The sequence below is a fragment of the Choristoneura fumiferana genome, chromosome 5, assembly GCF_025370935.1.
Source record: "Choristoneura fumiferana chromosome 5, NRCan_CFum_1, whole genome shotgun sequence".
Classification (NCBI taxonomy): Eukaryota; Metazoa; Arthropoda; class Insecta; order Lepidoptera; family Tortricidae; genus Choristoneura; species Choristoneura fumiferana.
The window spans coordinates 6,386,268-6,412,718 of NC_133476.1; the positions used below are offsets into that span (position 1 = coordinate 6,386,268).

Genomic DNA, 26,451 nt, shown 5'->3' on the forward strand with positions numbered 1-26,451 from the left:
GCGAGTATTAACCACTTTCTTCTAGTGTAAGATTCCGCATATTTAATTTGGCACCTATCTCTTATTTTATCGAAATGTGCTGTAAGAAAACCGGCCAAGTGCGAGTCGGACTCGCGCACCGAGGGTTCCGTATAAATATTTTTTATTATATGATGTAACTAATAAAGTAAATAACTAACTAGTAAATTAATAAAGTGTTAGACATATATCACTTACAGCTGTATAAATGTAAAAAAATAACAAATGAGTGGTTAAAAAAGCTTAATTATGAGGATACAGAGACTTTACTGTTTTGAAAGTGATGGGTGGTAACTGTTTGTAAGTAATAATAAAGTCAGATTTGAATAAATTCTTGTTTAAATTCTTTGGTTTATGTACATCATAATCACGTATATACACTCATACGCAGACACGTACACACACACACACACACACACACACACACACACACACACACACACACACACACACACACACACACACACACACGCACACACACGCTCACTGCTTAATTAAGAATAATAGTTAAAAATTTACTTTTTCTTTCTTTTGTTTTTGTTTTATAACCAAAACTTGTGATATGGAGGAGCGGGGCTTCCTGATAGGTACAAGTATGATGTTTACTTAATAGGAAGTCCCAACCCTTAATTTATGTAACAATGTTGTTTTAGTGAAATAAACATTTTTCATTTCTCTTTTTTTTTTCAACTAAAAATTTACGGTTTTCGCAATTTTTCCTTTATCTGTGCTATAAGACGTTGCTTCGTACCAAATTTCAAGATTCTGAGTTCACGGGAAGTAACCTGTAGGTTTTGATTCCCTCGCGAGTTTCGAAAATTTGCGGAAATTTTCAACATATACGGCTGTATCTTTTGATTTCGTTGGCTTAGAAGTTTGATTTTATCAGTAGACAGTAGACATTAGTATTTTATATCAATTTCAGCTTGATACCTCCACGCGTTCCTGAGAAAAAGGGTCTTGACAGACGGATGGACAACAAAGTGATCCTATAAGGGTTCCGTTTTTTCCTTTCGAGGTAAGGAGCCCTAAAAAATGACACGTAAGGTCATAAAACGAAACACGGTTGCTTTATAAAACCCTGTTTGTTTATTTATTAAAAGTTAAAAGCTTTCATTTAACTTGCAATGTATCTATGTAATTTGTTTGGGTGGAATATTTGAACTCAATTTTGAATTAGATATCTTCAACCGATTGAGCTGAAATTTTGTATACACGTTTAGTTTGGATGACAATGCACGATAAGGTTCGTGACGTCATTCTAAATCCAATATGCCGCCATATTCAAGATGGCGGAATAGTTATTTTTAATGCACTTCTACAATATAGGTATCGAATGAAATGGCTCGTTGAGAGCAACTCGAAAAATAATGTGACGTCAAATGAAAATACAAACTGAAATATAGATGCACAGAAAAACCAGAAAAATAAGACCATCACTGGGAATCGAACCCAGGTCCTCGGTATTCCGTACCGCGTGCTATACCGCTACACCACCGAGGACCTGGGTTCGATTCCCAGTGATGGTCTTATTTTTCTGGTTTTTCTGTGCATCTATATTTCAGTTTGTATTTTCAATTTAGGTTTTACGGGATGACCGTAAAAGTAAAAATTTGGAATTGAAATAAAAAATACAAAAAGATTCCAAAAAACCAATTAATTTGATGCTTAGTAACGATATCTCTTGTCCGGTGAGCGGTTAGTTCAATGAGTGCCGAAAAAAAAGGTTCTCGATGAGGGCTACGACATAGATGTCGCTAGCGTCACTGCTTAAGTGGCTAAATAAGAAACAAACAAGCTGAGATATGAGGTGCATAGGGGAAATTCGTGTCGGTACCGTTGACCATCAGTGGTGTAGCGGTATAGCACGCGGTACGGAATACCGAGGACCTGGGTTCTCGATTCCCAGTGATGGTCTTATTTTTCTAGTTATTCTGTGCATCTATATTTCAGTTTTTATTTTCAATTTAGGTTTTACGGGATGACCGTAAAAGTAAAAATTTGGAATTGAAACAAAAAATACAAAAAGATTCCAAAAAACCAATCTTAATGTGACGTCATTCTAAATCCAATATGGCGGACCATCCAAGATGGCGGAATAGATATTTTTAGTTTTAGTTAAAAATTAAAAGCAAAAAAAAACTTAAAAAAAAGCTTTTATTTAAACGCTCTAAAAACGAAGAAAATCAAATTTTCCTTTTAATTTTAACTATGAACTTACAACCTCATTATACACAACTTAAATGGTCATAAAAGCTCATAAATGATGATGATTGAAATTTTATTAATTTAAACTTAGCAGATTTTACATAAATCAATAAGTAGGTATTAGTTTATTTACACAAGAAAATCGCATGACAAGCTTTTATGACCATATAAGTTGTGTAAAATGAATGAGGTTGTAAGTTCATAGTTAAAATTTAAAAGGAAAATTTTATTTTCTTCTTTTTAGAGCGTTTAAATAAAAGCTTTTTTTTAAGTTTTTTTTTTATTTAATTTTTTTTATTTATATATTTGTTTGTTTGGGTCAAATCTTGGAAGCTAAATCTGACCCAATTCCAGTAGTCTAATTTACTTGAAATTTGGAATACTAATGTAAATCTGGTGACATACAATCAGGTAGTGACATCCTGGTAGTCTGGCCAGGATCGTCTCTGCAGAACGGAACTCTTCAACGGTTAATGGCGTCGACTTAAAATTTGGTATGTAGTTTGGATGACAATGCAAGTACAGTCAACAAAAAGCAAAAAGTTAGCAAAAAAGCTGGTATTAAAAATCAAAATTTTAACAAAAACTTATTGATACTATATTTAGTATACGACTTCAAAGATATTTTTCAATAACTGCAATCAAAGCTTAACATAAATTGCGCCTTAAATAAAATGTGCAAAATTTGTGTTACGAAGGAAGTGGCACCATGTTTAATTTTTTCATTCTTTTCGTACTTTACAGCTTCATAAGTTTCACTAAAACAGTTCATAATAGTACAGAATTAATGTGGTTAGGTTAATATGCTAAATAGTCGCCATTCGAACGTTATATAATTGGGTCATGAATAGCATGATAACGTAGATCGATTGAAATGCCGTATTACTTCATTACCATTTCAATTACTTTCTAACTTTTAATCAATAATTTTAACCACCACTTTCTCTACAACTGTCACATTTTTGACGTAAAATTCTTTTTCATCCGCTTTTTAATGTTCACGTACTCTCTTTAGTCTGTCTCCTGCGGGGCTACAACCCTTTGTTGTTAGTCTTGGCCTCCTCAATGATTTTCCTCCACTCTGCTCAAGCCCGCGCCACTCCTCTCTCCAAGATGTTCTCTTGCCTGTACGCCTGAGATCTTCCTCTACCAGTCCTATCACCGCTTCCTGGGGCTACGGGGCATTTTTGTCGCGGAGCCCACGCGGAGATTATCCTAACAGCCCTGTCATCTTCCATTATTTCCAAGTGTCCTGCCCATCCAAGCCTTTTTGCCTTGCAGTACAACCTACCTAACGATGTTTTCTTTAAGGATCAATGTTTCTGGCTAGTGTCTACTCTAGTAAGTTATGTGCCACCTGTTTCTGTCATTCTTCAGCATTTCCCTTCGAACTATGTCAGTAAGAGTTCGTCCTTTTGCGTCAGCGTCCAGGTTTCACATGCGTAGGTCATAACGGGCCGGACGACAACGTACATCGTACTCTATCATTTCTTTAAAAATTTATCTAATTTTGTAATGAGTCGAGATAATAAATTTAAACTGTTGTTTCTTGATTTGAAACCAAGTGCTAGAGTTTGAGTGCGATCTGTTTAATGTTTGCAACTCGGCTTCTTTATTTCGTATTATTTCATCAAATATATTATTTTAGGGTAGGTATTGATTCAATAATAATTCCAAGTCAATTTCAGACATTGAATCACTCGAGCTTACATGGCTAGTAGAATCTAGAGTATTAATATTTTTTACCTGTATTGTATGTTAAAATAGTTGATTGCACTTCAAGTATTTTGATATATTTTTGCCGGTAAATCTGTAATTGTCATTTTAGGCATCCTTGGGGTGAAAGCCTGGTGATCTGTACCTAATACAGGTACCCACCTAGTTCAGACTCCAGTCTCTCGCAAAGGATTCTTCATGTTTGAAACTTGCGTAAACAAACTTTTGTGAAAATGTATCTAATGTGGTCCTTTGTGAGTTGATAAATAAATACATTTTTTTTTATTATTACGAATGGGCCTGAGGCGTATTGACCTAATATCATCATAAGTGCTTTGTCAATAAGGTCAAGAACGAAATGATAAGAAATATACGAGATACTCGTTAGCAAACAATCTTACTAAATGTGATTTTTTTTATCTGTGTATGCGTGTTTTACTATATTTCAAACGTAACGAACAAAAAGCAAAACCGCCTTTGAACAAAGGTAAACTACAATTATGGGAATGGTACCCTGACCTGCGCTGCTCGCAAAAGGACGTTCTTTGCAGATATCGGCTACGTCCGCCATGTATGGGCTAAACATCCCAGCCTATAAATGCTTTAGCAATACACGGACTCAAGTCACTGTAGCCGAAAATGGCTAGGTATTATTATTATTATACTAGGATCTTGGAAATACACAGACTACTTTTTACACCGATATTCACACGAGCGAAATGGCATATATCTAAAGACTTCTATTATTATTATTATTATTATATTTAGCCTATAACTGTGTCCTTCTGCTGGGCAAAGGCTAAAGACTACTGTAAGAAAATAAACTATTAAGAGTGATAAAGTAGGGCAAGAGTAGCAAATAGTTTTTCTATTATTTTTGCGATCTCACTATTTTTTCATATGCCACTAAATGTCTCTTTCTAACTAAGCCAGTTAGACAAGGATGCACAATCTAAATTTAGCTATGACAGTATATATGCTACCTTAGCTGTGTGACGAAACGTAACTCAATTAGAAACTACGTGAATTTGAATAGCGTTTCCATTTGCGCGAATAAGTTCCTGAGAGGTTTTTGTGGTTATGCAGTTTGAATAATAGAATTAGAAAAATTAAGTATACAAAAACATTATGTATTGCTTTGTGTTGCCCTTCAAATAGCGAACCTACTGTGTTAAAAATGGGGTTGTGTTAAATACTTGTGATGTATAGATATAATTTAATAATATTGTAAATCTGTTTAAAAAAATATATATACCTCGTTGAGTTTCTTGCCGGATTCTTCTCAGCAGAGGTTTTTCCGAACCGGTGGTAGATTTTTTTTGACATTCATAAGTGCTTGTTATAGCCTAAATTGAATAAAGATTATTTTGACTTTGACTTTGACTTTGTGGAAAAGGAAGAAAACAGGTTCATGTTAACATATGTATCACACAGACATAGCTGAAGAACACAGTTGGTAGCAGAGAAGCAAGGTAAAAATATTGTAGCTCATTGAGTTCATAATTCCACTGTGTGTGGTAAGAACATTTTTTCTATGTAGCTAACCCATATTTTGGAAGTCCTATCATTATGACTTTCAAAACATTTACAAGTACCTAATTATACGTCATTACTTTGCTCGCGCTTTTGCTGCAGTGGAATAATAAAAAAAAACGCTACTTTCTCATCCCGAGGAATATTAAAAAGAACACGAAGTAGGTGCGTAATCATTTATTAATGTTAGAAAAATCTGTTAATGTTATAAAATGTTTAGTCTAGTCAGATTAATAGTTTTAACTTCGCGTGGATTATTAAGCTCAGAGAGACAGAGGATTTTATAATTACAGAAGGTAAACTCGCAATGGCGGTTGGACGGTTAGGCGGCGGATACGCGGCGTGATTAGGTTAGTCTGCGATGAATTCGGCTATCGCTATCCCAGTACAGACGAATGTACTTCGTCGTACGAATGTACTTCGTCTGTACTGACCCTTAGGAACGACACGATTATAAAGCGCCTGAATCAATAAGGAGGAAAAGTCCTTCGCACTCGGGCCTTTTATGACGGGATTAAAAAAAAACAAAGTTTGCTTTCCGGTAGGGTTATAAGTATGCTTCCACACTGAAGGGCAAACGTCAACCAAGTTGAAATAAGCATCCTGAACTAGCACTTTACCCATTCGTGTTGAGGCCCTTTTAGACGCGGCCTAGCACGGATAATCAAATCAAAGTATTTCGAATCCCCAAAAGGGACGAAAGTACTGTCGTGTCTTGATTTTATTTCTCAGCGAAGAGCACTGTTGATTTTATCGTTTGACATTACTGAGGAAGCTGTTACCTCAATTTAAAGGAAAGGAGATAAAGATAGGGAGTCCTTCGTTTTGTTTGAAAACACTACGAAAGTTTCGTTAAGTATTTCCGTTTCACGCTAACTTGTTTGACTTAAGTGGCTCGGGACGTGACCCCAAAACAAGACGTCGTGCTGAACAAGAATTCCGACTTAAAATATTTTAATATCCCAGACAAACAGCAGTGAATTTGAATTGCAAATTGCCAAAAGGTATCAAAACTGGTTGTATTTGCTTGGTGAAAGTAATATTGTCTGCGGGCGCTATTTATATTTGTTTGTATTAAATACAATTGTTGCGGAGTCGCAAGCCTGAAATTGGAAATATTTATAGCTTCATGAATGAGCCACTCAGAGTGGGAATAATAAATCAAAACCCTCCTTTTTCGCAGTCGAGTATCTAATAAATAATAAATATCACGGGACACTTGACACCAATCGACCTAGTAAAGTAAGCGAAGATTGTGGTAGGTATATGTTAACTAGGTAACGGGTAAACATACTCAAACAGATATAACTATATAATAATATATATATAATAATTTGATACCCAAGATTTAAAAACATTCCTATTTTTCATACAAATTTTATCTGCCCCGACTGGGGATCGAACTTGGGCCTCAGGTTCCCTAACCACTTGGTTATCCGGTCATCCAAGTAGAATATATTTTTTTCTCTTCTTCTATTTTTATCTAATATCTTTTTGTTTATAATTAGAAAATGGTATATGTTTTTTGCGGCGCAGTTTTAAGATTCTATACAGAAGTTTTCATATTTTGTAATCTGCCGAATTGTTAAAGTGTCCCAAATAAAAATATTTTGAATTTAATTTACTTAGAATTTTAGACGAATTCGTACTGACAAAGTTTCTTTACGCAACGTTTTTCCTGAAGAACTGTTTGGTGATGAATGAAGAATTATTTTATACGATACCCCGCTGCTGTGCAAAAGCCTCCCCTTTGTCCTACCACTCGTCTCTGACTTCGGCAAAATGTCACCCGTCCATCTTTATTACTGAAGTATTAATAAAGCTTTTATTTTGTTCACAGGGTGGTTGTGGAGGACTGTGATCATGACCTAGTGCCCCATGACTGCGGCACACTCCTCGCCTCCACACCTCTCGCGCTCACCAACCTGACACACTCAAACGCCCTCGTAAGTGTACTAATATTGATATTTAAAATAGATAGTCTCCAACGGCATTGCAGTATACTTCAGTCAAAGGAAATCATTTCAACACCGTTTTGACTGTACCTATTACAATAGATAATCAATGAACTGAAACAATTACTTTGCTCACCCGCGACCTTTCCGGTGTGGTTTAAAGTCCGCCAGGTAACGTCTAATTCAATAAATTATTCAACTCCAAATGTAAATGATTAAGCCGATCCTGTTTACTAAGCGACAAGTGCCTAGCTCCATCTAAAAATCTACTAAACTTGTCGAGTGGTGTGAAAATTCATGTCAAGTGTCGTTTGATTACTCAAAGTTGCCTAAGTGTTTTGTTTACTTTGTTTTCCCAATGAACCAAAATGATTTTTTTGCTCACTCAATTATTTTAGTTCATTAATAATGGACCTCTGCAAAGTACCGACTGGTACCATAAATTATTTTAGTTTTATCCGTTATCTACAAAAACATCATTATGACGCCAAAAAGCTAGCTACTATCACCATTCTCTCACATAAATATGTAGACGGCTACTTGTCACTTGTCTCCCTGCAAACGAGTCCTATCACTTACACTAACGACAAGTACTAAGCTGATGTAAACCTTGCATAGCGGCAGCTTTCAGTACAATTACACACATACCTTTTCAAATTTGTCCAGGTAATCCACTATGGTGACGCGTTGGCTACTGGCATGCTGCGTGGTGCTGTGTGCGCGCCCCGCGTACCCCCAGGGCGCGCAGCAGTGCCCCGCGCCAAACACCATGACCCCCTGCACCTGTACCGTCAAGAAGAATGGCCTAGACATCCTCTGCGAGTTCACAGAACAGCAGCATATACAGAAGGTGAGAATTATCTTGTGGGTCCTAGTGTATATAAAGAACAAATCAATCTCATATATATAAAATTCTTGTGTCACAATGTTTGTAACCAAACTCCTCCGAAACGGCTTGACCGATTTTTATGATTTTTTTATGTAGGTAGGTCTGAGAATTAGGACGTAAACAGTTTTTTATACTTGGACGCGGACAGAGTCGCGGGAAACGGCTAGTTTAATTGCAAAATTAAACAGTTCAACTCGCGATTATAAGTCAGTAACGGTTCGACTTCCTCTTCCATAGGTGAGTGAATCGAACCGTTTCATCTTGTAATTTTATCAAATAGTTATTTCTCATAAGAACTTAGGTGATATCAACAAATCAGTAGAAGAACTGCTGAACGTTAATAATAAATGAAGTACAAATTGTTAATTAAAACAATATGTAAATTTTAATTTGCTAGAATAATCAACAAAATAACAAAATTGGTGACTCATCTATTTAAGTCTTAAGCACTGCATTTGTTAGAAAAAGTCAGGGCTCAGAAGATATACCATTGCATAAGAAACAACAACTTATAAATGTCGAAACCGCTAAATGAGAAGCTAAAAGATACACTAAATAAAAAAGAAAGAAAGAAATAGAAAGAAGACATTTATTCACATTCACAAATATAACAAAATCGAAACAAAAAAGACAGCAAACACAAATATAACAAAAACAAATACAAAAATGAGAAAGAAAAGCTAAAAGCTAAAAAAAAAGATAAAAATAAGGACAATAAGATATTTAGATGGGAGATGGTTAGTAAGGATGAAGCTGGCATTTTTTCTAAAATTTAACGCAAACTCTACGTCTTAGAGATCATGACAGACGGCACACTTTTAGCGCAGGTTTTACGAGCAAAATGGAACTACTGAAATATTATTTCATTAATAACTATTCTGGACCTAGTACAGAACTTAGAAGCCAATTTATTGTGGCTGTCGTTGCTTTTTTTCTAATCATGAATAATTCCGAAAATCTACAAAGCTAAGGGAAAAACCCACAAACCACACCTGGTTAGTAGGTACCTATGTAATTTCGTGGCTGAATTTTGGTCGTAAAAATATGATTAAGCTAAGGTAGCATTTATGGTAAAAAGTGTCGCGTGTTCTATTTAAATAAATAAATAAATATCACGGGACAATTCACACCAATTGACCTAGTCCCAAAGTAAGCTAAGCAAAGCTTGTGTTATGGGTACTAAGCAACGGATAATTATTTATTTATTTATTTAATGAAATAATTACACAGCATTACAGACAAGCCAAAGCACTGTGAAATTCATAAAATATTAACAAGCACAACACATGACACATGGCACAAAAGATAACAGAATTAATATTTTATAGGTATAAATACATACTTAAATACATATTAAACACCCAAGACCCGAGAACAAACATTCGTATTTTTCATACAAATGTCTGCCCCGACACGGGAATCGAACCCGGAACCTCAAGCTTCGTAGTCAGGTTCTCTAACCACTAGGCCATCTGGTCGTCAAATCTACCTACCTTTACCTACTACAAAACAGACATTCAAGAATAAATAATAATTACATTCCCTTATCTAACGAGAGGGGTTGAAAATAAGTACGCTGTCAAACAGGTGTTGTTGGGACAAATAGCGGTCGTGGCCACTAACGCTGGCGAAAGTATCTACATAGACAAAATAACAGAGAAGCTTATACCTTACTCGAGGTTCACAATATTATCTTATACCTTTAAACGTACAATTCTTGTATATTTAATATTAAATATTTAGGGGAAATATAAGTGGGTAAGTAAATGGACCTTATGCGGGTTAACTTGAACTCCTTTACTGATCTTTCGAACTGAACTAATATCGTATTCACAAGGAATGCTAACTTATATAAGTACTAGAATATCTCTAAGGTATAGAGATGATGGCGTGGCTTATCTGGATCGATCGCGCGTGAGATAGATAACGCTGCAGTCCAAATCGCAAAGCTCGGTCGCCCAGGTACTAAATACTTAACGTGGCAAAGCTGCATTAATAAATTGTAGACTCGACAACTTAGCGTGTAAAGTAGATGCAAATGCCGCAGCTGTAGACTGCTACGGCACTGACGAGAACAAAATGATAAAACATGCCAACATAAAGCCAGTTGAAGAACAGGAGACATTAAAATTATATATTTGAGCACAAGTCTTGCAGTGACATTACTTACCTTTAGTTGCTCAGTCGCTCAGAGAGATAGATAAACAGATTAGACAGGTAGACAGGTAGGTATCAGGACCAGAGCTGTCTTAGATCGAGCTGGGGCCCTTGGGCACCAAAGAATATGGGGGTTGGAAAGCATTAATATGAATGTCATTGGCAACAAAGATTACTTACCATTTACCATTACCATTTTTGACTATCTTCAAAGGTATCTTACCTTTCTATAGAAAATAACTGCGCACGTGTTTCACTTGTAACTCATTTTTGTCAATGACGCTATCACTCGGTTCGGAAGTAACCTTTGAGATCTGTTGAAAATATTACAGCAAGAAACTTAACTAGGTATAATCTTTTCAAAATAACACTTTAGTTACGTTGTCTTAATAAGTTACAATTTCTTATAAAGCTATTTCGTCGACAACAATGGAACATTGTTAATGCGGAATACTTACACTGCACAAGTCTATTATTTAAAATCTCGTTTAATCTCATTAATATTAATATTCATACTATTCTATGACAAGTTAAACTCAAAGCACTAATGCCTACTATTGATAGTTTCACAATGTTTCACACAATGGCAAGACCGTGAAGCAGAACAGTAGACAGCACAGAAATGCTACTTTTTGAATTAACGTGCACTTTCTGTCTTCACTGTCAGTTAGTGTTCACTGTAGGTACTGTGCCGTCTACAGGTGTTTTACTAGCTTATTACATTACGGACCTGTAATCAGTGCGGCTGCTCGATCAAAGAGCTCTTTTCGTCATTCCGAAGTTTCACAACCTACCCGCCAAATGTATTTAACGCAGACTACTACCGTACGAGTATTGGCCTATTGCTTACTTTGTAATTTTCTCTCTGTGTACCTGATTTTGTGTATCACTTACTATTTGTGGTGTACACTAAAGGGTCATTGCATTCTACTTCCAAGTTTTGGGTCCCATTAGACAGAAGTCATTTATTAAAAAAAGCGACGGCTGTCAGCTGTCGTCGATTGTCGTGTCAAAGAAATAATAACAAAATGAAAGTACATATTTTAAGATAGTGTGATTAGGTAAAAGGGCAGTTTTATTGTAAGTTAACCAACGACAGTTTTGTCTCAAATCAGAATAAACGGGTATTCTCCGTCACTGTTTTTTCTCACCTTGTTAACGCCAAAGAGTTTCTTTACCAACCTACCATCTTAGATTTTTACTATACCCCGTTTTCAAAATGCCCCGTGACAGCCATAAAAATCACATTAAAGTAACAGAATGAGCGCTCTGTGTACAGTACTTCATTTGTTGTACTCTTGTACCTACTGCAAAGTTTACTGTAACAGTTCTTCTTTAAACGGGTTCTAGCGTTACGGTAATAGTGATGAGATGACTTAATTTTTCCTCGTTATTAATACTGCGCCTGCCCAGTGCCGTGTTTATAAGTTTTATAAGCGCAATTTATAACACTAAATATAAATATCTAAACAAATTTAAAAAATATTATGTCACCCTCCATTATGTCTCAAAAAATGCTAAAGTGAGTATTACAAATTGTTGTACTATACCCCTAATTAACATATTAACAGTAACATAACACAAGCAATCGTTACGCCCTGCGACATGTGACGTACGTAATTGTGTAAATAGCAAGTAAGCAATATTAATCTATAAGTACTGTATGCTTAGGTAAACCAATGTTCTTATACTTAATCTACCGAGAATATAGCATCTTCGGTGAAACTATGTCTGGTTTTACTTAGCACCTCCAATTCACTCCTCTACGATCTCAACATATCTCATGGCGACCCTGCCAGGATTACTCACATTTAAAAATAATGCTCTTTTTTATCAGGCATGTAAAAAGGTACTGTTAAAACGTCGTCTTAAAATGGAGCAGAGCCATCTTAAAATAAAGTAAATTGATTGAATATAATCCAAGGACACGCAATTATGAAGCCCTAAGTAATGGTATCCAGAGCCGTGACAGGAATAGAAAATATAGCTTCAGATTTTTCAACGAAAATAATATTTTTTTTAGCGTCGGAGCCATGGATTAAAACTAAAAGTGGGCATTTTTAAATAGGCTCACAACAAAGTAAACTTCCGAGTGCACCTGTCCCGATAGTTGCAAATTTTAATTTTATGTCATTAGTGCAATAGAGATGACAGCAGGGTGTCTATTGGGCATTAACATGTCTAGCACTGGAACACGACCTCCTTTTAGAATGACTTTGCTATAGTTTCTCTCATATACACAGTACTGATTTGCTTCGCCGCAGGTGTGTGCAATGCAGTGTAAAACACCTTCTACACGGTCGGGACCAACCGCCGACCATCGTGTCCTTGGTCGGGTTGATTTAAAAATGGACTGTTTAGAAATCAGTTGATCCCTCGCGACAGGCTGCGGCCGTGGTACCACCGACCGTGTAGAACGAATACAAAAATTGGTTGACCCGACCAAGGACACGATGGTCGGCTGTTGGTCCCGACCGTGTAGAAGGGGCTTAAAAAACTACGAATAATTTCTTCACCATTTTTTTCAAAGGTCAGATCACACAGGAAGAACAGCGCCGTTCGCAAGACCGGCAACTTTTGCTGATTTGGGACCATTTCGTGACATACAACTTTCTTAATTTTTTAATACCTTTCTGTTATGCTACGCTACTATGTCACGAATAAATGATTTTTATTCTATTCTATTTTTAGATAAATACTCAGTCAGTGAAATAAACCGCCCCGCATCATATCCTGGTACAAAGGTGCCCAATACACTTGCCGCGTTGCCCCTTTGAATCGCGATGACCTTTGCACCAGAAACGATCCAGAGCCCCCGCTCTCACGACCAAGACCTCTCAAGACCTCTCTGCCAAATTCTTCACCAAATAATACAGAGTTTTACATTTTTCTTTTTTTCCAGGCGATGAATACACTTCGCTCCAAGCCGATGATAATTTTCTACCTAAAGCTGAGACATAACAACTTAGCGAAGATGCCTTCCTACATATTCCTTGGCTTGGATATCCGTCACTTGACAGTGCATAACAGTAGTTTGGCTGTAATAGAGGATTCGTCGCTTAGTTCAATTGGTGAGTATTTGAAAGAAAAGAAAGAAAGAAAGAAAATACATTTATTCACAACACAAGACACAACAATAGTATTAAGTACAAATAGACAACACGTAGGAAAGTATGTGTCATTGCGGTTGTGAATAGGACACTGGCTCAGCATAATGCTGAAGCGTTAATAATAAACACCCCAGCGCTGATTTTCAGTCAGCACCGTTGGTTTATTATTTGGGTTATTATAAATGTGCCATCCACGAAGACGCGTGATTTTGACAAAATTAGCCATTAATGACATTGTAATAAGAACCACGGCACGCGTCATCGTGAATGACTCTACCTATAGCTTTATGTACAATACATAGCTATTAAATTTCTTGAAAGTTCGTGGTAATTTTAGTAGTATCTACGTCACAAGTTTGTTTAAAGTTTGGAAGAGATCAATGTATTACATCTGTTTCTCACTGTAATCTGTTTTTATTATGTGTTTTATGTACAATAAAGAGTTATATACATACACTCACCATCAGATATTTAGGAGCTGCCAAGGGGATCAAAAATATCGAAACATGAACTGTAATGCCTTAATAATAGAGTGCATGTGCCGATATTTTTGACCACCTTGGTCGCTCCGAAATATCTGATGGCAACTGTACAAGTTTAGTAAATTTAGTACTTGTAGGTAAGTATTTTATAGAAGCTCCGAGTCCCTACCTAAACAAATGAATGACTATCTGAATTTACTCACTCGGGTAACTAAAATAATATTTATTAAATTTTAATGGAATATTAAGAAATATTCTTACATAAAGCAAAATTAAACTTATAAATGTATTATTTTTGCAGGTAACAAGTTAACACAGTTGGACGTGTCTCAAAACAGCCTCGCGACGATACCGACGTCGTCTTTCACGCATCTCAACCACTTGCTTATTCTTAACATGAACCACAACAAGGTATGGGCTGAATCCCACTAGGTCTGTTTGTTTGTTAGTTTGTTTGTTTGTTACTTCATCACGTCTAAACCGCTGAACCGATTTAGATGAAATTCGGTATCCAGATAGTTTGAGTCCTGAGGAAGGACATAGAATAGTTTAAACTCCGGAAAATTGCATAGTTCCCGCGGGATAGCGATAACCGAATTCTACACGGACGGAGTCGCGAGTAACGGCTAGTGAAATCTATTTTTAGCGTGTATTAATTTAAAGGTGCTGATAAACTTGAGCATTCACTTGTAGCAGAACATCGATTCGCCGTTTTTAAATGTTTCAAACTGAACAACGAACAGAGCTAAGTTATGAAGCCAAACATTGCATTGTAAATGTTTAGTACTTAAATGCTCGTAAAAAAATCTTATTCTCGATGATGTCGGACAGATGTTCGGTAAAAAGGTCGATGAAAAATTACTGTTGATTCGCTTGAATGCTCGCTAAAATGCTCGCTAGGTTTCTGAGCTTTTATCCTGTAAAATGCAAAATTCACTAAAATGCTCATTGCAAGTGTTAAAAGATGCTGATAAAGTTAACCTCGTAAGTCCTCGTGTACTTCACAAAGTACAAATCACACACATAAACATCACGCTTGTATTCTCAAATGGGGTAGGCAGAGTACACGAAACGTTACCGCTTCGGAGCCACTTTTAGCAATTTTAGGTTTAAGTACAAATCCATTGTAAGAATAACTGCCGTACTAGGTGAATACAAATTCAATGAAATAAGAATATTAATCTCCAGTTTCACCATTCATTGATTCATTTTATGTGATAGATATCTGTGATGCCGTCTGTGTTTGTTTTGTCCGAATAGAAAGAGACGGCATCACATTTATTTACCAAATAAAATTTATCCATGAATGGTGAAGCTTTAAGTCTACGTAAGTAATTTACAAAATCACAAAACTTAGAATTCTCAGCTCGGTCTGTAGAACTATGTATATTATAAAAACAAGTCAGGACTTACGAGGTTAAGGGGCTGTTTCACCAACCATTGAATAATTTTATTTGACGGATAAATGTGATTCCGTTTCCGTTTATTCGAACAAAACAAACAGAGACGGCATCACATTTATCCGTCAAATAAATTTAATCAGTGGATGGTGAAACAGGGGGTAGGTTTCTTCAGCAACTTTTACTTAACACGCCAAAATACCCCAACCTAAGAAGAAAAGTTGAAAAACCTCGATATTGTCGTTTCAAAGTTTAATACCTCAAAAATGGTTAAATCGATGTGAATGAAAAAAATTAGCAAATAACCATCTCCGCTCGATTAAACTAGCCGTCGATTCATAACGAATGAAATAAAATTTATAAAATCGGTCCATCCGTTTGAGAATTGTGATACTATACGTAGTGCCATCCACGAAGACGCGTGATTTTGTCAAAATTAGACATTAATCACATTGTAATAAGAACCACGGCACGTGTCATCGTGAATGACTCTACCTATACAGACAGAACACAGTGATCAAACTATTAACAACCCTCTTTTCCGTAGGGCGTTAATAAGAGCTCATCTTGACAGGTGAGATAGGGGTCAATCACGGTCAGTTATATGTACAATTTTTTTTTTCTGAAATGGTTTTCTAAAGTAAGTTATCATTTATTATACTGGGTGATAAAAAAAATGGTTTCTGTAAAACTTTGTTTATCTGTTAAGCCGTTCAATTTTACCCATATTTATTTTCCAATTCAACTATCGAAGAACAACTCAGATATGTTTAATTTTTAACTAGTGAAATGTCTTGTCTGTAATACTCATCCTTACTACATACAAAATAACCTCAAAAAATTTCAAACGAGCTTTTTACCAAGCTATTTACAAATATAATTTGACCCGTGTAAACAAAGGTTTTTTTTAACAATGGTTATTGTTGTGTAGGTGACGGCGGTACACAATAGAGCCTTCGTGGGCCTGGATACACTGGAAATCCTGACACTCTATGAGAACAGAATATCTGTGGTTGACGGCGAGGCTTTCAAAGGACTCGAGAAGTACGTAAAATACTAAGAACATTCTACCTTTAACTTCAACAATCTCTTGAATGTAGCTCTAAAATAATACTGACTCAATTTAATTCCACATCGCTTATTAACATCGCCTCATTATTTCAGTTTATCTGACACCGTTGTTTTAATTAAAGGTATTACTATACTTATTTTACTGCATTTGCATTTTAAGAGCATTTATAAGTAAGCTAAATAATGATTTTAGTCACGGATTATGATGTCAAAAACTGAAATAACGCAAGCATTTATATCACGATGAGTAGAAGTGCCTACACCAGCGTAAAATATTTTTTTTTTTCTTGCTTATTTCTTGCTTATTTGTTTGGATGAGCAATTTCAAATTCTGAGGCTCTACAATAAATTGGAAATAGAATTCAATTTGAATTATTTTCACCCAATTATATTTCTGATGAAAGTTTACTCAAATTTTGTTAATAACTATATTACTGTGTGACTGATCAATAAATTTTAGCTGAAATATGCGAAATATAAATTTAATTTAAGTTTATCAAAAATAAAAAAAAGCCTTTGTAGGTTTTTAAAATTAATTTATTTGCCATTCAAACAATTGAAATCTCATTAAGTTCATGAAAGGAGGATATTTTTAGGCAATATATTTGTAATTTAGGCAGCATGATCACCTTTGAAAGATTTTTTTAAAACTAGCGACTTCCTTGAACAAATCATCGGTTTAACCTGCTTCTAGTCCTTTTGGCTTCGTTTCCTATATAAGTCCCACTGCTGGGCACAGGCCTGCCCTTATAATGAGAGGGTTCGGGCCATAGGTCCACGCGGGCCCAGTGCGGTTTGGAAATGCACACACACCATTGAATACTTCATTGATTGCATGAGATACTTAAGAACCATTGAACTACTTAAAAAGCCGTGGTGGCCTAGTGGTTTGACCTATCGCCTCTCAAGCAGAGGGTCGTGGGTTCAAACCCCGGCTCGCACCTCTGAGTTTTTCGAAATTCATGTGCAAAATTACATTTGAAATTTACCACGAGCTTTGCGGTGAAGGAAAACATCGTGAGGAAACCTGCACAAATCTGCGAAGCAATTCAATGGTTTGTGTGAAGTTCCCAATTCGCACTGGTCCCGCGTGGGAACTATGGTCCAAGCCCTCTTGTTCTGAGATGTGCCCAACCCTTACCGCCTAAATAGTCTCAGCACACATCGCATTGCTTTGATTAATTCACGTATATCTTTATTTCCGTTACGATCCCACAGCGAAATCCGAATATATTTCCACGTTATTTTATTGCTGCAGGTTGATATTTTTCCATAATCCTATAATCTGTTTGTAATAACATTCAACGACCAAACGTTGTTCGACGTATTCTGGCGTGGGATTAATCTGGCGGACTTTTAATGAAAAATTTATGTTATGCGTGTGAAAAATACTACGCTTTCGAAGGCTTATCAATTGCTGTATATTATTTAAGTACGAAGTAAACTTTTTTTTTAAATTCAAGCTAAGGAAGACTTTTGCATACCTGTTTAAACCACTAATAAATAATACATATAGAGGATGTGACTTTAGGGAATGGGGGTTTCGAGCCGTAGAAAGTTGAATTCTTTAGTATTCTTCATTACTATCTTCCTATGGTTGATTAAACATTAACTACTTACTTCCGTCAGCAGTGTTTACCATGTCCTATAGACATAGGCTTATGGACCGTCATATGCGGTCGTTTGATTTATTTATTGGAACGCTGGTTATTCCTTTTTATTTACCTATTACATTTTGTATTTACAAATATTTGTCTTGCGCTTAAAAGTTGTTCCATCTTGCTAAGTATACACTTTATAACATTCAACCGCAGCTTTGTTTGGTATCTGCGCACAGTTGGGGTTGAAAATTATCGTCGGCGACTGTTCAAAAGTTCAGCGAATAAATTACAGAGTCCGCTAGGTACGTTCACGCAAATTACCGTTTGCCGTTTTTCCTTTACGGAAGGCAACTTCGTGACTACGGGATATTTTATGAATAATATATTTTTGAACCGACTTTGTTGGGGTTTGATTTCGATGCGTGCAGGTTTACGAAGCATGCTATGATGTTTTAATTGTTTCTTTTATTCAGCAAGCTGTTATTTAATTATGAAAAAAGGTTCGTAAACAATTTAAGCCTATTTTATGAAAGATGAAGAATGAAGGCCTATGCAAGCGGCATATTTTTGACGAGGTGTTTCGCGAACGCGGGGTAACGGCGACGTAGATTCCCATTGAGCATACGAAGGTGACTGAATCTTGTTTGAAGTACGTTAATGCCGACATTTGCGCTTTACTTTTGTGTTAAATAACCGGAAAAAAAGGAGCTGCACAGGCCCTTTAAGAAAAAAAGAAGAAAGTCAGTGCTCGTTTTGAACTCGTACATATTAGCGAGAATGCTATTAAAAATGGATTGGAATGTCTATATTTCATTATAACGTTATTTTCAGGAAACTGAAGAGATTGAACCTTGGCGGGAATGAGTTAACAGCGGTGCCGCAAAAGGCGCTGGCTCTGCTCGAGAACTTGAAGAAATTAGAAATGCAGGAAAACCGGATTACTTCCATTTCAGAGGGAGATTTCGCAGGTATTATAAGGCCTTGTGTTCTGGTTGAGTAAAAGGCTTTTCATGATTTATTACCGCGGTGAAATATTATTAACTACGAGTTTTGTTTGAAATGTAGTTAATGTGTATGCCCAGTAAAAGATAAAATGTAAAAGATGGACAAAGACAAACGTATGTTAAGTTAATTAAGTTTATCAAGCGTTTATGAAGAAGGGTGCATGGAAATACTCAAAAAAATGTATCAAAAAATCAAGCATTTTTAGAGACACTTAAGGTCATTTGGGGAGTAACAAAAGAAAAGCGCTCAGTTCAGAGTAAAATTAAATGCATTTGATAATTTAACAGCGAATTTAATTAAGGATTTATTTCATACTGTAACTGTACGTTAGCGGACAAAGAGCAGTGGAAGTATCGGGGGAGCCCTTTGCTCAGCAGTGGGACAGAACAGGCTAATAATAATAATAATAACTGTACGTTAAATCTTCATTGTGGATGGTAACATGGGATATAATTACTGACACACCTGGGTCTTAATCACTGATTTTATTTTGATAAAATTACCTTGATATTTCGATCACATTGCACTGGCTGTAGTTACTAGTTATACCTAAGTATCTAAGGTACCTAAGGTAAACACTCTAGTAATTTTAGACATATGAAAGGCGTAGCTACGATAAATCCTCCCTAACTTAAGTCCCGAGTGTTTTAGTATAAGTACTAGGGCGACCGAGCTTCGCTTGAACTAAAACTCTTTAATAAGGGTTTTCCCAGAGAGATCGATTTGTCTCACGCACGCACCCACACACAAACGCACGCACTCACTCACGCACGCACGCACACGCATACGCACGCACGCACGCACGCACGCACGCACTCACGCACGCACGCACGCACGCACACACGCACGCACGCACGCACACACACACACACACACACACACACACACACACACACACACACACACTTCTTATATTTACTGCTATAACTGCTGTTATAAGTTCTATAATTTACTGTATGTTTCTAGGAATGCGTAACCTGGATTCGCTAGGCCTGGCCCACAATCAGTTGCGAGAAGTGCCGGCACAGGTGTTCTCTCACCTTTCGTTACTTAACTCTCTGGAGCTCGAGGGCAACCTCATTCAAAGAATCGATGAAAAAGCTTTCTCTGGGCTTGAAGGTGAGTTGAGCGTAGTGAGGTTTTTTACACAACTCGGCTTATCACAATTTTAGTTCAAACTGACCTTTACAGAATGTACATTTGCAATTGAGTTGTTTCTTGGTAAAAAAAAAATCGTATTTACCACCTGTTTCACCATCCATTGATTAAAATTATCTGACGGATAAATGTGATCCCGTTCGAATAGACGGCATCACATTTATCCGTCCAATAAAACTAATCAATGGGTGGTGAAACAGCCCCTCAGTCTCGGTGCCGAATATAATTTTGTACCTTTCTTCGTCGAGATCCTTGGTCCGTGGGGTCCTAACGCTCTGAGTCTCTGCAAAGACCTATCAAAGAGACTCAGAGATACCACAGGAGACCGAAGTGCTGGCAGCTTCCTCGCTCAACGCATCAGTCTTACGATTCAGCGAGGAAATGCTGCCAGCATCTTTGGTACCATGTTGCAGGGGCCACTTTTAGAATTATTGAATTTTATATTATTCTATCAATAAATGTATACTAACAAATTATTTAGACGACCAGATGGCCTAGTAGTTAGAGAACCGGACTACGAAGCTTGAGGTCCCGGGTTCGATTCCTGTGTCGGGGCAGATATTTGTATAAAAAATACGAATGTTTGTTCTTGGGTCTTGGGTGTTTAATATGTATTTAAGTATTATCTATCTATATAATTATATTTATCCGTTGCTTAGTACCCATAACACAAGCTTTGCTAAGCTTACTTTGGGACTAGGTCAATTGGTGTGAATTGTCCCGTGATATTTATTAATTTATTATTTATTTAGTAAATAGTTAGATTAGAGTTTAATTGACAAAATAAAAAAAATATATCAAAAAATAGAACCGACTACAAAAAACCATGAACATAATTTTTTACCAGTCTGAAGTAGGTCGGTGCCTCAGCACAAGCCAGCAGGAGTGGACCTATAGTCATCTACCTCACCTACGCACTTTATATTGGGCTTCAATCACTCCTGCTGGCTCGTGCTGAGGCACCGACCGACTTCAGACTGGTACAAAATAATTTTCATGATTTTTTTGTAGTCGGTTAAATTTTTTGCTATAATTTTTTTCTCACGCTTTTTAGTGTAAATAATCTAAGACACAATAGTTTAAATATCAATTGCTCGTCACCTTTTACGAAAAATTGCTTTTTCCGCTGCAGAGACGTTCATTATTGAGGAGTCCTGGTGCTTCACCACCCGTTTTACCATATGCATTACAAGGAGCATAAATTGCTTAGCAACTGTGTTAAAGTAATTAAAATTCAACCCGTGAAATACTTGTTATTGAGTAGTAACTCCGATGGTCAACTGTGGTCTTCATCATCAGTTCCACTTCACCAAATGATGGTTTTCAAGAGCAAAAGCACGAGTTACTACTAAATATATCCAATTTACTGTAGGTGTCCCTACAACATTTGAAGAGTTCCCTTGATTTCCTTAAGATCCTGATTTGGTGCTTATGGGACCTAATTGAAGACATTCCTAGACGAACGCACAAAAAAAGTCCCGGATAACATGTATGTACAGGATGTTCACTCCAATAAACCCAACATGCTGCGGCAATATTCCGAAAAAATGTGAAAACAGCTTCTTTTATGATGTTTTCCTATTTATAACTTGGTCTTAGGAATTCACAATAACTTTATCGTGTTCAAACAAAAAATCCATCGGACCAGTTTAATTTCGACCTACTCTCGCATCTCTCGTCTCCAGCAGGGCTACTACGAAACTCGAAATTCGAAGTTCGTGTCGTACTGTCCCTTTTGCTCTCGTATTAAATAGTATAAGCGTCAAAGGGACCGCACGACACGAACTTCAAGTTTCGAGTTTCGTAGTAGCCCTGCTGGTCTTCACTTCGACAATCAGCAGGCTTCGGTAATAAATACTAAGATACGGCTAGGATAGCATGCGGCGTTTTTTAGTAAATCGAAACTACTTTAATATTTGGCAAAATGTATTTTAGTCCGTAAAGGCCCCTTTGTAAATTTATATTCTGTGCAACTTGCTTTTCTGTTTCTAATAATACGACCTCATTTGTTATGTTGCAGTATCATTAAGTACGTCAAATGTGTTTTTAATGATGGCAGTTAGAGCTGATAACACGCTAACTAATTATAACAATAGTAACTTTATTGGGGTTTATTGGGGTATTGGTAACCGAATATTATTCCACCAAGTCGTTCATTATAGTGACTGGTAGTCACGAGGTTTGATTGTTTGATTGTGATCTGTGGCCATATTGTCTAACGCGCCACCAGTTTTGCAGTCACTTCTACCCTCACTCCATTTACCGTGTAGAAATAAAAAGTAGAAAGAAAAAATATATAGCAAGAACTGCTAAAATTGATCGTGATTACAAGTGCATTACACAATAAGGCTTCATGGCCCTCATTGTCATGTCATATTTGTATTTGTTTTTCCCACCTCTTTCTGTCACATGGCACATGGTAGGTATAAAACGAGGATAGAAAGAGACCGTGGTATTCAACAAAATGCGATCACACGGTTCTACACAAAGTCATAATGCTACTACTTATACGATAAAACGTTACGATAAAAAATCGTGCAGGACTGCGCCGTGTGAACCCAGTCTTAGACAATACGGCATCTGGTCACACTCACCAAGCTAGCACTAAACATTAGATTTGCATGGAAACTTTAACATTATGGTACTAACACAGCTACTACTATTTACTTGATTGAGAATTAAGCAATTTAGGGTAATTTAGCACCCTTGACCGAAGTTCTCCATGATTGTGAAAAATGTTAAGTGCAATATTATGTTGTCACGCTAGACCCGTGTCGCGTTACTGGCCTGAAAATAATAATATATAGCTTGAGTGGACATGATTAAGTTTGTATCAAGATGAGATTCAAAGTTGGTATGAATTATGGTTATGTAGGTAGATTATTTTAATTCGAAAATTTTGCACCATCTGTCTGAAACGTCTGTCTGTATTTGTATTTCCATGTAGGTAATCCTCCGAAAAATCAATCAAAACACGAAAAAAAGATTCGAAGAATTTTAATTTATGTTACCCCAAATTTAACGCGAGCGAAGCCGCGGGCAAAAGCTAGTTAAATAACATATTATTCACAAAACAAGTAGCGTCGATTACCCTCGATTTTAAGAAGAAAGTTTTATGGGTCAGGAAATAGATCTATCGGAATTAATTGATCTGAAACGTGTAAATTGACTTCTTATCTTCTTCTTTTCTTTACCTTTGGTTTTTATTTCTTGAAAAAGGCAGAGCTAAACGATTTAAACTCCAACTTACAACTTTAAGTTAATGCTAGTCTCACGTGACGCAATCGTCGGAAGAAATCTTGAAGAATTGTTCTTTCTTTCTACTTTATCATCTAGTAATTATAGTAGTACAGTCAAGGGCAAAGATATCGACACGGCCAAAGTTGCAAAAATATGTATACACGGTCTTAATGTTAAGTGCATAGAGTCGTGTATACATATTTTTGTCATAGGTAAAAAGTCTTCTCCTTAATAACAATTAGTACGATTACACCTTTGTGAATTTTAGATACTTAAAAGTAATGCCTAGATAAATATTTATGAAAAAGTGAAGTCACCGATTGATTGAACGAAAGACAGGTGCACAACAAATTGAAGCTAGAGACTTGGCATTGATTGATTTGAATTTTGGCTTGAGATACAAATTTTTAAAATCCTCATTGAATAGGGGGATGGTTTTATATGATGGTATTTTATGTAGGTCGCGGGTGAGAAAATAAATTATTTTAGTTTATTTATACAACATTATCTTCAAATTAATCCAGAATACTTCAACAGATGGTTGAGGATTTGATAAGTCAACTCTGAAGTTTATAAATTGCTTGACAAATATTCCCGTACATACATATGTAGGTCGATGTCCAAAGTGTATGGTGTCAAAGGGGTGACATTATTTTTAATCTAAAATGACACTATAAAACCTTTGCAAGTATGTTCAATCAAAATAAGACCCTTATATTTCAACAGAGAATCTCCAATACCTCCGGTTAGGCGATAACCGCCTCCACGAGATCCCGTCAGAGGCTCTGCGGCCACTCCACCGGCTGCGACATTTGGACCTCCGTTCCAACAACATCACCTATATCAGTGAGGACGCCTTCACTGGATACGGGGACTCCATCACCTTCCTTAATCTGCAAAAGAATATGTAAGTGTCATCATCATCCTATATCTTAGTCCACTGCTGGACATAGGCCTCCCCAATTGCACGCCACTGAGCACGATCCTCGGGCACTCTCATCCAGTTCTTGCCAGCCTGCAGTTTGCAGGTTAGGACCTTGTGCAAGGTCCGCCCGGATTGCTACACCATCTTGCTCGCTAATCCTGCCGTGAAGCAGCCCACTGCCTCACACCACGTAATAATATATCACAATTTGTTATATTAGCCTAGTTACAGGAGCCTTTAAATAATACCTGATTATATGATTCGAGTCGTGAGATTACCGATTCTTAAAAGCCGGTGATTTTATTATTCACAGCACATTCCCTCGACACATTTCACAAAATCGACTATTCATTGCCATTGCCTACGGCCCAAAAACAAGTTCGCCGAATAATAACTTTTTATCGCTTTGTTTTCCGAGCCCACGTCTCACTACGGGGTGTAGGGTGTTTGTAAACAAGGTGACATTTGAGACAGACACTCTTGTAGGTGATAAGTCGGGAAAACAAACATTTTATGTTAAATATTTTCTTGCTGTGTTTTTATTGTCAAGTGGTGGCAAAACGCAAAGATTTTTTTCACCCACGGACACAGTTTTACCGTCACTGCTTAATATACTATCAACACTTAAAGGAAAATTAATTGTGTCAGTACTCCACATGGATGTTCACCTCATCATTAATCTAACAAATATGACCGCGAACATTCCCAATCAACCTTTTAATAGCCTGAATGATATGACCTCGAAACCCTAAAACATCGTACTTTCCCTTTAAATATTTAATATCTTCGTCAAACCTCGGTTGTCTTGGCTTCATTAATCAAATACCTCTCTCGTTTCGCGGGGGTTTGATTAATTTCTATGGTGCTCTGTTGTTTGCTTAACTCTTGAGACTACAATCTCATAAAGGCGGCATCTTGATTAATTAAACAAAAGTTTTGCAATGGATATTGTGAGTGTTTTACGAGGCGGCTTGGAATTAAGCTTGTCGCACAGTTAGCGACTTAACATGGCCTTGCTTCCACTTTGACATAAACTTCAGCTGTTGCTGTTAAGAGCATGATTTTCAAATTGTTTCTACATCATTGTTACTATGAACAACTTGTTAAGTTTAAAATTACGCATTTCTGACTTCTCAATCGATTTTAGGTACGTAATGCTTTTTGTATTCGGGGCTTAATCTCATAACATGATTTTAAAATGACTTTGGCCTTTTGAATTCTAAAAAATCGCCAACAATTTATCGTCTGCAAATAGAATTCGGTGAATTATCCTATTCAATTCGAGACTTTAACTCGATGCTGAATTCCTGTGACGTGTTTTGTACTAGACCATTTTGTAACAAAGCCCGTATTTGTAGGATTGTCACGTTCGGCCTCACATAGTTTTATTAGTAGAGTTCTTTCATTACACTGCTTAGTTTTGTCATCTGTGGTGAATATTTTATAACCATTGACCTAAATGTGCGATGAAGGCATGTTTGTGATATGTTTGTCATAGTAACGCATTTTCTACTTTCGTTTCATTATTAAATTGGTAGTTTGTAGACTTATAGCACAGGTAAAATAAGATATTTTGGCGGCAAAATATGTACATCAATGAAACTTTGTTTATAACTTTATATTGGCACTATTTAGACGTCTTATCTCCTCCCAGGGAGTGTGGACAGGGGGCAATGCTTAAAAAATGCAAATTTTATAAACTAGGCGAGTGAGGTGTCATTATTTATGTATTTTTTGCGATAATCGAATGAGACCATACCCATACTTATGGGATCAATATTTTGCGAGATCTAAAGGGTTTTTGTTGAAAACATAGAAAGCAAAATATTTTATATTTAACTCGACCAATTTTGGGCTTAAGCAACAATATATGCTTCTCAGATTCACAGAGAGCAATCAGTATTACCATCACATCCACATCTTGAGAAACTATGGTTGGTAAGTGGTTTTTAGACTGTTCTATGGTTTCAACAATAACCGTTC

At 36.6% G+C, this 26,451-nt stretch overlaps 1 protein-coding gene across 4 annotated transcripts in view; it reads left to right on the forward strand.

Moving 5' to 3' along the window:
- The window catches only part of LOC141428003 (uncharacterized), a 235,181-nt gene that overhangs the window by 203,271 nt on the left and 5,459 nt on the right, over positions 1-26,451 (forward strand). For all 4 annotated transcript variants that reach the window (XM_074087657.1, XM_074087660.1, XM_074087656.1 and 1 more), the window contains exons 2-9: positions 7,316-7,421; positions 8,097-8,280; positions 13,379-13,547; positions 14,370-14,479; positions 16,400-16,512; positions 18,972-19,108; positions 20,112-20,264; positions 24,270-24,450. In XM_074087657.1, coding sequence (XP_073943758.1) covers positions 8,107-8,280; positions 13,379-13,547; positions 14,370-14,479; positions 16,400-16,512; positions 18,972-19,108; positions 20,112-20,264; positions 24,270-24,450 — 1,037 coding nt within the window. In that variant the 5' untranslated portion in view covers positions 7,316-7,421; positions 8,097-8,106. The remainder of the gene's footprint in view (positions 1-7,315; positions 7,422-8,096; positions 8,281-13,378; positions 13,548-14,369; positions 14,480-16,399; positions 16,513-18,971; positions 19,109-20,111; positions 20,265-24,269; positions 24,451-26,451) is intronic.